The 13,804-nt window shown below is 40.0% G+C and overlaps 1 protein-coding gene across 1 annotated transcript in view; it reads left to right on the top strand.

Moving 5' to 3' along the window:
* The window catches only part of LOC139718344 (dynein axonemal heavy chain 3-like), a 128,112-nt gene that overhangs the window by 30,127 nt on the left and 84,181 nt on the right, over positions 1–13,804 (top strand). The window contains exons 7-13 of the mRNA XM_071629822.1: positions 329–470; positions 5,218–5,453; positions 7,776–7,971; positions 8,692–8,895; positions 10,491–10,744; positions 11,540–11,744; positions 13,172–13,375. Coding sequence (XP_071485923.1) covers positions 329–470; positions 5,218–5,453; positions 7,776–7,971; positions 8,692–8,895; positions 10,491–10,744; positions 11,540–11,744; positions 13,172–13,375 — 1,441 coding nt within the window. The remainder of the gene's footprint in view (positions 1–328; positions 471–5,217; positions 5,454–7,775; positions 7,972–8,691; positions 8,896–10,490; positions 10,745–11,539; positions 11,745–13,171; positions 13,376–13,804) is intronic.

Below are 13,804 nucleotides of genomic sequence, written 5' to 3'. Positions count from 1 at the left end.
TGTTTGTCTCAGCTTTTTTCCTCAAATTTGTACTAATCTACTTCTCTGACATTAAATAGCCATTTTAAGGTATTCTTTACGATTATGGGATGACTGATAATTGATATAGAATGAATGAGTATACCCAAGCTTTTGGCATAAATGTGTACAGAATAAATATACAAAATCTACAGAATTGATTGCTTATTTTTGTGGATATTCACTGAATTAAGAATATTTTATGGTAATAGAAAAGGACAAATTCCAAGTTGGGCATTGATTTTCCATGTACTGTAAGCAATTCAGACTGGGAAGTAAAATGGCTATTCTGTCTTGATTTTGGTGGCAGGTTCTACGGCCTTATAGAGCATTCGATATCAGATGCGGCCGTGGCGCCCCTGAGCAAGGAGTGGCTGAAAGAAGTCTACAACTTCATCCCGAGCAGACTGAAAGCTGACCATCTCAAGAAGTGCATTATGGAGGTCACTGAGGTAGGCTGACCATCTCATTCAATGGTCAAGCACTGGTCATCTCTTCTTGGGCCATCTCATGCCCCTGTCTGTATGGTGATCCCTTAAATCCATCCGGCAAATCTTTCATCTGTCCTTTTCATTCAACCTTGTGCTATCATGGAGCTCTAGTGTTGGGAGGTCTGTTTGCAAAGCAGGCTTGTTCAGATGCAAGATTGCCATCTTTCTTAAAGGACAAGTTCACTTTCATAGACATGTGGGTTGAGTGAATGCAGCAACATTAGTAGAACACATCAGTGAGAGTTTGAGCAAAATCGGACAATCCGTTAAAAAGTTATGAATTTTTTAAGTTTCTGCACAGTCACGGCTGGATGAAAAGACTACTATAGCTTGTGATGTCACATGAGTACAACGATATAAAGAAAGAATAAAGAAAATTCAACATATTTCAATTTTTCTCCCATAACAAAAGAACACTCGACTTCTCTCTTTCAGAAGGCAGGGGGAATAATATTACCCTTAACATACGTCAGTAGCAAGTCGAAGAACTGTGCACTTTATTCAAGAAGTAAAGTTTTGTGAAATTCTCTTTTTATTTTCCTTATATAGTTGTACGCATGTGACATCATATACTGTAGCAGTCTTCTCTTCCAGCAGTGACTGCACAGATACTTAAGATATTCGTAACTTTTGAACGGATTGTCCAATTTTCCTCAAACTTTCACTGATGTGTTCTACTTATATTGCTGCATTCTCTCAATCCTTATGTATATGAAGGTGGACTTGTCCTTTAACAATTTTTTTTTAATGAAGGAAGCAGATAACACTATTCCAATGTAATTTAAAGTAATCTCAAACTTTTTTGAAACAAATATTCATTTGAGTCTGATCTTAGTATTTTGATCCCTCCTTCCTCCCTTCCTTTCAATATTGTCTTATCTTTCTCTTTTTCCCCTTACTCTTTGTATTTCTTTTCTTCTCCTTCTTCATCTGCTTCTTCAGCTCTTTATTGATCTCCTCCTCCTTCTTTTTTCTTCTCCTTCTTCCTCTTTTCTCATCTTCTGTATCTTCTCCTTTCTACTCCCTTTTCTCTAAGCCTGTACCACCCATGAGTGGTGATGCTGCTGTATAGAGACATCTACTCTTTCTCACACACCAATCTTGGGAACCCTTCTTCTGTAGCTCCGTCTACTGTCATATCTTCTTTTAGTCAGTCTTTCTACTCAAGTCCAGTGATTTCTGTCATTATACCCCCGCCAAACGAAGTTTGAAGGGGGTATATAGGAATCAGCGGACGGTCGGGCGGTCGGGCGGTCTGGCGGTCGGGCGGTCGGGCGGTCGGGCGGTCGGTCGGTCGGGCGGTCGGGCAGTCGGGCGGTCGGTCCGTTGCAAATCTTGCGTCGCGAACTACTTCCTCAATTTTCAACCGATTCCCATAAAACTTGGCACAGATGTGTGCCTTGGGTTGTAGATGTGCAAGACGTATTTTTTGACAGTACCCAAAAGTACGTTGCCATGGTAACGGCATATTATGGGCAAAAATGGGTACAAATCTTGCCTCGCGAACTCCTCCCACAGTTTTTGATCAATTTTTATGAAATTAGGTACAGATGTTCATCTGAATATGTTAATGTGCAAGACACATATTTCCGCAGTGGCAAAAAGTGCGTTGCCATGGTAACGGCATGTTATTGGTAAAATATAGGGCAAAATGCTTCATGGCAAAACTGCTTCATCAGTGTTCTTCCAATTCTCATGGAATTCATATTGAATGTTTGTCTTAGGATATAGGTCAGCATGACACATTTTTTGACAGTGACAAAAAGTATGTTGCCATGGTAACAGCTCACATATTATGAGCCAAAATGATGGAAAATTTTGTGTTGCAAACTACTTTCTCAGTTTTTGCCCAATTTCCATGAAACTTGGTACAGATATGTGCCTTTGGTTGTAGATGTGCAAGACGCATTTTTTGACAGTACCCGAAAGTATGTTGCCATGGTAACGGCATATTAATGGCAGAAGATCAAGGAAAGATCTTGCGGATTTAACTACTTCCTCAGTTTTTTGACCAAAGCTTATGAAATGTGGCACACACCTTGATCTTGGTGGGAAGATGTGGAAGACATATTTCTCGGACGTGTCGGAAGCTGTGTTGCCATGGTAACGGCATATAAATGGCAGAAGATCAAGGAAAGATCGTGCGGATTGAACTACTTCCTTTGTATTCGACTGAAGCTCATGAAATGTGGCACACACATTGGTCTTGGTGGGAAGATGTGCAAGACATATTTTTTGGACGTGTCGGAAGCTGCGTTGCCATGTTAACGGCATATTAATGGCGGAAGATCAAGGAAAGATCTTGTGGATTGAACTACTTCCTCAGTTTTTGACAAAAGCTTATGAAATGTGGCACACACAATAGTCTTGGTGGGAAGATGTGCAAGACATATTTTTCGGACGTGTCGGAAGCTGCGTTGCCATGGTAACGGCATTTAAATGGCAGAAGATCAAGGAAAGATCATTCCTTGGGTAAGACTGTCGTCACGGGGCGGGGGTATTAAAGTCAGCTTATAGTGCACATACAACAGTTTGGACCAAGTGATAATGCTCTTACAGATTTGTGTTCATTCATTTAATTCGTTTATTCATTTTTTTTTTTTGGGGGGGGGGGTATGTGTAAAATGGGGTGGAAGCATTTTTATATGTGGACTTCCTTGTGCTGCCCTAAAGTCAAGCAGTGGAAAGAAATGAGAGCAAGTGACAGCTTCAATGTGTTTATACAAGTGTAAGATGCCTCATTTGGTCCATGTTCTGGCCTTGTCATGAACAATGCAGCAATTTAATGCTCCAGAGCTTGTTTGTGTCATTTTCTACTTGCTTAGAGGCAACTTCACTGGCATAGATATAGTAGTGTAGGAGGTAAAGTAACCCCTATGGATGACTCATTTATTCGTTCACAGTGCCATGTGCTCCACAGTTGTGTTCAGTGTGACTTAGTCATAAAAGAGAAAATTCATTGTAGCCACAGATAGCTTTTCTAGGACATTAGATTGATTTTCAACTTATTTTCTTGATTCCAAAAGAGTTGTTGTACCATGATTCCCACTTTCTTTAAGTTTGTTTACTTTAAATTAGTCTGCCAAAAATGGCTCACACATACCCACACCTCTTTACCAATAGAGGTTGTCTGTAGACCGTTTAGATTGGATTCAAACAAATTTAGTTACAAACTCTTTCAGTCAATTACTGTCCTCATTCATTCCAGAAATGGCAGGGGAGAATCTGGAATCCCCGGGAGTGATGGCTCAAATTCCTTTACAGTTGTGCTCCCCTTTGAACTGAGCGATTAGGGCACATGTATGGTTTCAGGAGGGTTCCCTTCTGTGCGGGGACAAAAAGAGAGAAAACCCACAAGATCACAGAGCTATGAATACACCTGAATATCTCCCGACTCCGTCTTGCAATTTAGGATCGTGCTTTTACTTTTTCTTTTGTTTTGTTCTTGTTTCTTTTTTTTTAAATTCTCACTTCAGTATAGTAAGAGATGCTCACCAGCTCTGATATATCTGTATCTGCTATCTCTACCCACACATGGTAATCAGATCGTGGACCAGTATGGGGTAAACCCCCGTTTATTTCATGTCTAGTTTTGGCTAGGCAGTGACAAATGAGATTGTGGGTGGAGCAGTTAAATGATAGATTTTGTATGGTTGTGTGTTTGTGGGTTTACCTCTCTTGCTTTGCTAATTTGCTTTGACCCATTCTGAGTAACCATTCACAACATCTTGTATCTTTTTTCAATAGTCATTGAAAGTATCAATTGTTATCCAGAAATCTGAAATGGTATACAAAGTTGACCCTGGCTGGCCATTCATTTTTGGCTATAAATTGGATTCATTACTACCTGTATCAGTAATGACAAAGTTTTACATATAGACTATGTCAGGACATTGCCAACACATTGATACTTTGATCAAGGTCATTTGATAGATAATGCAAATCATGAACATAATGCAAAGTACCCTATATTTACTGCAAGAAATGATTCTGATAATGCTTACAAATTTAGTGATTTACCAAGATACGAAATGCATGAGTTTTTATAAGCGCACAAAATGAGAAAGTGGAAATGATTCCAAACATGAACTATGCAGAACTTGATTTGACTAACTGTCACAGTGAATCTTACAGTCTTCGATTTAGTCTGAAGTGAATACTTTCCAAAGTAGAAAAGCACTAGGAGGGCACAGACCTCTGCCAAGCAGCTCATTTCCATCTGTACTCTCATGAAAATTGCCCAATATCCCAACATAGAAGCCTTTTGTATATAAATCATCAGCTTCCAGCTAGGCAGCGCCTTGCTCGGGCAGAGCGAGCGTGTATGCAAACCCCAATTACCCAAATACTCCAAAGTTCATTGACCATATATGCCAAAAGATTAAAAAATCCTTGAAAATCCATAAAAAGTCCCAGATTATTACCAAGATTTTAATCATCTATTCCTCGTGTCATGATCAACTTTTCCTGCAAGTTTTATTCAAATCCATTCACAACTTTCTGAGTTATTTTGCAAACAAGACAAACCAACACCGATGATCTCTTAACCTTCTTCCTTGGCTGAGGCTAACAAACAAATCTTAAGAGAGACAGACAAATAAACACAGATGAACTTACTAACCAACAGACAAATGAGCAAAAGAGGAACCAAACTTGTCGCTAGCTTCCCCCTCATTATCTCTGATCCGTTCCAATGTCCGTCCTCCAGGAGGCGAGGAGCGCATACATGCAGAGCGTCAAGAAAGGTATCATGGATTACATCCTCAAGGATGCTGTAGAGCAGGAGCGGCTGGGCATCCCCATGCCGGTCAAGCTGTCCAACGCAGCCGGCCGGGAGTGGTATCCGTGGAGCGAGACCGTGGACGCCAGCCGAGAGTTCATGGAGAACGAGCTCTTCGTCACCCACTCCATCATGACCACCATCCTATACCGGTGGGAGACAAGGTGAGGATATACCCTTTAATGAGATGCTATTAATGGTGATGATGGCAACTATTCTTTTCTTTTTTAGTAGGTAGGTGTACTTATGCACTCAGAGTTATCCATATTTATTCATAGGAGGACCTAGTAACAAGCTAGGTAATTTTACCTGCTCATATGAATTACATTTTCATACTGGGAATCCTGTTTGCATGTACACTGTATTAGTTGCTGCTATGCATAAAATATAAGTATGTTTGTGTGGTCATACTGTAAAACTGGAAATTTTTGCCTGCATGAAACTTTTGCGAATTTCACGAGGAGCCTAGATTTGTGAAAGTAATATGCACGCAAAAGTGGTTTTTTTTCCACAATGCATTGTATGCCAGTGGCAATTCACGAAAAATTTCATGCTGAGGAAATAAGAATCTCTTTGCTCTATCCAATTTATGAAAGTTTCATGCCACAGATATTTCTGGTTTTACAGTATCTGAGTGTATGACTGAGTGCAATTGAGTAGATAGATAAACTTTGACATCCAGACACCACACATGTGTCCCCTCCTCATCTACTCCTCTGGAGTACATTCCTTGGTAGCTGCTGTGTAACAAGAGTCTCCACAAACACCAGTAATGGGCTAATTCTTGAGGATGCTCCCTGCTATCAAGCCTTAATCCTCCGTCTCTAGGAAACCATATCTTTCTCTACTACCACAAGTCATTATTTCTCCCTCCTACATATACACACATTGTATATAAAGGGATGATATGGATGACATGCTTTCAGTGTTTTTGGCATTCATGATTTCAATACTTCTTGGATGTCAAAAGTTTGTCAATATTTAACTGGTAAGAACATTGTTAACTTGAGTATTTGATGATTTTCTCCCTTCCGTACAATGTCTCTCCTCTCCTGGCATGTGACATGACAGCTTTGTATTTATGCATAGAAGGCTGCCATTGGATGAAGTGTGCAGACGATCCACATACGTGAACTAATAGTTGTAGTGTTTACCGACTGTCAAAATAATGCTAATTCTTTTGAGTGGAGTTTTGCCAGAATATGAAAAAAAAAAGAGATTAAAAAAAGAAGAAATATACTAGAAATGTGACACACACAAACAAAAATAAAGGATGGGGAAAGGGTGTCTAAGATGTGAACAATAGAGAAAACATTCAGTGCCATTGTTGCCATGAGTGTGTTGCCTAGCACAGGTACTTATCGGACTCGTCAAAATAATCCCCTATGACCTTTCTGTGAGATGGAGAGACTTAAGAATATCCTTGGTGTAGTATCAAAGGCTTTGCAGATGCACCTGCACCTATGTTTTCCACGAGAATGACAAAACTTGTATTCTTCATTCGTGTCATGCGTGCATGTGCAGGGCTATTTTTAGACAAAGATAGTTTTGGGGCCCCATCCGTATCCTAACTTATTCCACAATGGGATGCTTAGGAGATAATTGCTAAGAATCTCTCAATGTCCTTAACCCCAATACAGTCTTGGTAAACCATGAAAGGAGAGCTAATGATGCAAAGTGTTGCTTTTTATTTTGTAATTACATGAATTTAAAAAAACCCACCCAAAACACTATTATACACAATTACAACCACAGAGTGAACATCACACGATTGTTCCATTCGTATTTCAGATGGAAACATGATGTTAGGCAGAAAGTTTGCAAATTGACACTGCAGTCACTTTTTATACCTGAATGTTTGTAGGCATTGTAATGATAAGTCACATATTCCAGTCTCCATACTGGCAGCTTTTAATGATGATAGGCCTCATCTGGTTTTGTGATTTTGTTGCATTTAACTTGAGCTTATCAACTGTACATGTAATCCAGAATGTAAAGGACATCATTGAATTTCATAAATTATTGTGAAGTGCAACTTGCTCATCATGTACAGCACAGGAAAATCACATCATTCTTACCGTCACATAAAAAATTGATACCCTGATTTAAGTTGTCTAGTGAAATAACTTAAAGAACAGTTTATTACATATGTCTAACAGTGTTTCACTTAAAATTGTTGGATTATCAACTTTCCACTATGGTTTTCATTCCAGATTCTATTCATAGAAACAATGTAACATTAGCATAGAAAATTGACCTCTGTATTGTCACCAACTGGAATTAAAGAAGGCTAGTAATTGAATGAGCAGATACATCATGGACTTTGACTAAAGTGTAATGCAGCTCGAGTCATGTGCTGAATGCCACGTAAAGATGAAATTGAATTGACATAGATCAGTTTTGCAAGGGAGGGCTACATCACCTGAAACTGTTAGTTTTTGCCAGACATTACTTTACAACTTGATTATATTTCTTGATACTCCAAGGTACTCCCACCTGAGGATGCTTGACCGAGCACACATGGTGGACGTCGTCCCTCTGACCCCTCAGGCATTCCTGGATGAGGTCAAGCGGGTGACGTCGCAGACCAGGGCAGTATTGGTCAATGAGTGGTTGGAGGAGTGTGTCGCCCTCATTGACAACGAGAGGGATCACATCGAAGTGTGGATGCCACATAATCAGGTGGGCATTTTTCATTAACGTGAGAGGTTTAAGATGGCTGATATTCAAAACCGACATATTGTTTTCCCAAGAATATGACATTTGAACTAGAAGTAAAAATGCAAAGTGAGGACTACAGTGAAACTCATTTTTATGTTTGACGTAACTGGGGTAGATTAATGTCCAACCAAACAAACACACACACACACACACAACTTTTTTATTTAGTTAAAGTTGATAAAAAAAAGAGTAACACAGTTGTGGAATTTCAGATTTTCTCATGTTTTCACAAAAAATTTTACAAACACTGATACAAACTAGATGAAGCAGTGATGTCATGACCTCTAAATTCTCCTTGTTTCTGACAAACTGTCTTTACTCTTTTTTTCAGAGGTTAAATCAGACAATTACAATGTATGTCATTGTAGAGTATTGATAGGATGACATACATGTAAGAATTATGAATTCTTATGAATGTGAATTTTTGTCTGTATGAGTTTGTTCTATTGCTTTACATGAATCTGAACATAGAACAGAGTAATCTTTAAGATGAATATAAATGCTTTGTTTGCAAAAAACATATTCCCTAGTTTTGTATTATTCCCTTCAACATTTTGCAAATCATATTTTGAATATGCCAACCACGCTGCATTTACTATATACCAAGTGGGTCCATCAAGTGCCATTCAAGATATATGTGCTGAAATGTCGCCCTCTTTTATTGACTCTCTGCTCCGGCAGGATGGAAGGATGACTCAGATGGAGCACTTTTTCAACTCCGTGGCAACCCTGATGTCCCTCTGCCTCCGCAGCTGCGTGGAGAAGTCCATCCACGACCTGGTCAGCTGGTTTGAGATGTACGAGGCTGGTAACTACTACGACTGCGACTATGGCCAGACCGAACTCAGCCTGCCTGTCATGCCCCAGCCCATCACCATCTCCATGGTAACCAGGACCAAGATGATTCTAATTTTTGTTGTCTACATCGTATGTGACTATCATATTTTCCAACACGAACTTAATGTATCACAAGAAGATTGCCATCACATATTCCCGTGTAAATTTCACACAGAATCACACACACTGACACAAGTGTTATGACAGACAGATTAGCACACGCATACTGTATTAGAGGATCGAATGTTAGGTTTATGCCATCATTGACAATAAAATGTCATTGCAAACACGTAGAGACTGTACAAATTACATCTCCAGTGAAGATTAATTTAAGAATATAATACACTGTTTCATTCTGGAGGTGAGAGTCTTAAAGAAAAAAAAAAACACACACATGCACAAAAAAACCCCCCCCAACATTCCTGGATACCACTTGCCATGTTTACAGTCAGTTGAAATCAGACTGTGCCATCTGCTTCTATCATTTACAGCTCCCTTGTCCAGATCAAGCCAGAGTAAGTCAAGAATTAGAAATGTCAGACCACCTCTTTTTTGGTCTTTCCACATTCCTGCTTCCTTTTACTTTCATCTCAAATACTCTTCTGATGTCTTCATTCATCCCTCTCTTGGTGGCATACATTGTACATGACCATACCATTCTAGCCTACACTTTCCCATGAGATCTTTGATGGGCATCACTTTAGCCTCATTTGTTGCATTTACATTGCTCCTGTGCTCTTCTAGACTCATTCCCATGCAATATTTTAGCATTGTACATCTTAGAGGCACTCACCTTGTCGGTTAATGCTTCTGTGGCAGGCTGAGTCTCATTGCCGCATAGCAGTGATGGGCTTATTGCTGTTTTGTCAATGGGTACCTAGAGATGGGATGTCATCTTCCTATCATAGAGCTCTCTACTCAGTTCTTGCTATTTGTCCATGCCTTAGGGATCCTAAGTTCAACCTCCTTGCAACAGCCCCTATCTTGGTTAATGGTCGTACCAAGTTATTTGAACTGTGAGCAGTTCTGAAGCAGGTATGCCATCTGATACTGCCTACAGCTGGGAGCAGAACCCTATCCTTTTCTTCCTCACTCCAGCCCTTCTGTAGTGCGTAAGCAGACAAGATGTTTTATATCTGCTGGGGAGTCACCAGTTTCATGCCGATGATCCTGTCTGATTTCCTGGTCACCTCAATCACTTGATCTTGCTGCTGTTCTTGCAGACAGATCACAACCCCGTTCCTTGGTCTCTTGCCTCCACTGTAATACAGCTTGATGCCATCTGCGATGTCTTTCGCTTTCCCCTCTAGATTTTTCACCTGTTCATCTTGTCTCTTGCAGGCAGAGGATTCAGTTAGTTTGGAGCTAGTTCTGGCCTGGGAATTTTGGGAAAATGGATGCCGTGGAATTAAAAGCGAGTCACCATTTAATAAAACAAATACTGCACATTATTTGTTCGGGAATTTAGTAAAATTATCCACCCTCTGTAACTTTAGAACTTTAAAACCTTTGAGGCAAAGCCAAGTGTGTTTCAGATCATTTCAGAGTTACAATCTGGTGGATAAATCTTACTGATGCCTTATGTAATGGACATTATTTGTATGTTAATATGCAAGGTGCATCATTTTTGGTCACTTCTCCAGGGCCCTGACATGGAGAGAGTATCCTGCAAGTTCACCCCCGATGTGGATGGGGTAGTGGACATCATCTTCCAGTGCGTTCAGGTCATGGTCAATGGGGCCAAGGAGCTGGTGCGGGTGGAGAACCAGCTCTTCCACCGGGTTGAGGCCCTGGGCGTGACCCACATCGCCACGGTGAGGGAGGAGGAGGTGGTGGTGGAGACGGCAAAGGTGAAGCTGAGGGACATCATCTACCACAACTATCACGGCCCTGTCAGGTACTGGTGTCTGTAACCCTTTCTGTGTCAATGAATGAGATGTGATCAAATTTCACACAAATACCTATGGGCAGGAAATTACTGTGGCATGCCGAGGGTTAAGGGAGATATGTTTGTTTTTTTTCAGTGTGTGATTGCTTTACAAGTATGTTACACGTTTTGGTTATGGAAATGAAAGAGCACACAATATTTAACTGTGTGAATGTTGGCAGGAAAATGCTATGTGTGACACCTGGCGTGTGGTTGAAGTCTATGTGGCGTTGAGAAAAGAATGCAAACGAGTAATTATGGTTGATCGAGAATCAATAGAGTTTAGAACAAGCCTTGAAAATACCTGTCATGAGAAAACATTTTATCAAAAATGCCATAGGGTGGCATCTCATTGAGTAATCAAAGCAGTTGTCTTTCATATAGAGCAGTTCCATCATTTTCACAATGTTCCACCATTTCTCCAGTATTAAAAATCCTGTACAGCTTCTTATTACTATTGTCATTTAAATCGCACCCGCTCTTATAATGTCCTCCATTCACTTCTTTGATAGCTTTTCAACCGATCCGTCACTTTTCCAGCCCACTCCTGCTAAATCTAAATGCATTAACATTCAGTTTCCCTCCAGACACCCATTCATACCACTGGCCAGAGGACTATCATCGATGGGAATGTCTTGTTCTAGGACACAAGCTGGGCTTGAACCCTAGACCTGCTTTAAAAAAGTGTAGTGTACAATCCACTAAACATCAACATTGTATATAGCACGCATTCACATTGTCTTTCTGTTTGTTCCTCCACCCTAGGTACAAGACGGTGTATGCCCCCTATGCCTACCTCCTCAAGGCCTCCTCGGATGCGCAGGTGGAGAAGTTCGTCAACAAGGAGCAGCACTTGAGGGACTACATCCGGGAAATCGAGAAGCTGAAGACGATGGCGGCCGAGGTGGCGCTCCTCCCCCTCACCGTTCCCATGCACCTGTTTCAGCTGGACTGTAATAACATCAACAGCGTGAGTGCGGGATCCCTTGATGCAGCACAGGTCATGGGTTGGGGGATAAATGAGGAGTTTCATCACAAAACGGCTTAACTCCATTCTTGCCAATTTGAGATATTTGCGATTAAACTTCCTCCAAAAAAGAGAGAAAATAATCGGAAAATAGGGTATATTTGTAATCACACCTTTAAGAATATTTCTTGCTATGCAACAAGGGAGGTATGATTTGAAAGGTTTTATTTTTCATATCCAATGATACACATATTTTAAAATGTTTTAAAATGATGGTTTGCCTGTTATGTGATCAAATACTTCCCTGAATAGATTCCTGTTCAGACGTTGCACTGTGCTACTAAGTTTGAGATCACAAAATTTTGCAGGTCACGGAAGGCAGGACACTAAATGGATCTAGAAGAGGTGAAACTTGGGTAGGATAGTAAAATGCCTATTTGTTGTGAGAATATCACTATGCATGCATACCATGCATTGATTAAGGCTCTCAATTTCCTTTGCCAGATTTTTCTGGTGTTCAACCTGTAATAATATTGGAAAAAATGATATACCTTAGCTTTAACCTTGACAAATTGTATGGATTATTAGTAAATCCTTTTGTCATTGCATTATTCAAATAATTCAGTAAATGGACTACTTTCTGAACTGTTTAAAAATTTTGTGTGTTGTTTGAAAATTTGCATGGTAATGTAAATGAGGAAGGGCAGTTTTGTGGTATCATCGTGTGTGTATAGTCCTTGAAAGAACTGTTGTTTGGTAAAAGAAGACCCTTGTAAAAGAAGAATGTCACTTTTTGCCTTCCTTACACTTCCCTATGTTGCATTCCTCCATCTTTTGAGGGTCTTCTTTTGCCAAATAGCAGTCCTTTCAAGGACTACATACACACACGGTGTTACTGAGACTGCAAACCTCTCTTCCTCAACCAGTTTATTGTCTTGTTGTGCAATGTGTATTGCATAGTACTTTATTAGACATTGATTATGATAGTATGCACAAGTCATGCTTTGTTCCATCTTGGTGATTCATATATCATTGGCTGAGAATCAGGAGGGCTTAATCACATTTTTTTTTTTTTTTTTTGGGGGGGGGGGTATTGTGTTATTGCTTTCATGTTTTAGAGCTCAATCTCCTCTACATTATGGTGTCAATTTGAAATTATTTTCATTTTCAGTAAAAAAAAAAAGTTACAAATTAAAACCACAAGGACACTTTTTGTAATCTTTATTCGGAATAATGCTAATAAATCTGCCCATTTTTGATTAGACAAACTCTTTATTTCATGGAAGGTGATGGTTGTGTGTTTATTTACACTCAAATCTAAGAATACGATAGTGCCCTTCTTGTTTTCAGCTGACGTTATGTCCTTGTATACTTTTGTTTCCATGGTACTTGCATAACCTACATTCTCTCTTTTTTTTTATCCCCTTCAGTGGCTGATTCTGAGGTCAAGAGATTTAGCCGACATCATGATCACAAAGATCACCAACACGAGTCGCGTCTTCAACCGTGCAATCTGTGGTCAGTACGACGCCATCGTCCGCAAGATCACGACCCACTCGGAGACCACCCACCAGCTGGTCAAGTTGCAGGAATACGTGGATAGGCTGACAACAGGGGAGCTGTTGCAACTCAAGGTGAGCACAAAACAAATGTGACCGTGCACCTCAAAACGAACGTAAAGTCGCAAACACTAATTTTGCATGAGGACTGAAAATATGTGAAATGGGTCAACCTAGCCGAACTTGACTTTTTCATATTTTCTGAAAGAGCGGGTCTTCTTTTACATTATGCTAAAATTTGGTATCATAAAATGGGCAGGAAATTGTGTTTATCTCGAACATTTTTGGTAGAATAGTGTGATTAGGTGTGTCTTTTTTCACTTCTGAAAAACCTTGTCCACACTCTTCACTTTCAACTCTAATAACTTTTGAAAGGATAGTGCTACTGCTTTGAAAGTTGGCATTAATTATGGACAGAATGTGTTAATGAGGCATGCTTAATTTCAGTTTAATCTGATAATCCCTTCATTGTTGTTACTCTGGTGGTTTACTTCCTGTTTTATG

The sequence above is a fragment of the Diadema antillarum genome, unplaced genomic scaffold (assembly GCF_040938485.1).
Source record: "Diadema antillarum isolate AM-2024a unplaced genomic scaffold, OU_Dant_1.0 scf00000093, whole genome shotgun sequence".
In the NCBI taxonomy this organism is placed as follows: domain Eukaryota; kingdom Metazoa; phylum Echinodermata; class Echinoidea; order Diadematoida; family Diadematidae; genus Diadema; species Diadema antillarum.
This window is presented reverse-complemented; position numbering and strand designations above follow the sequence as displayed.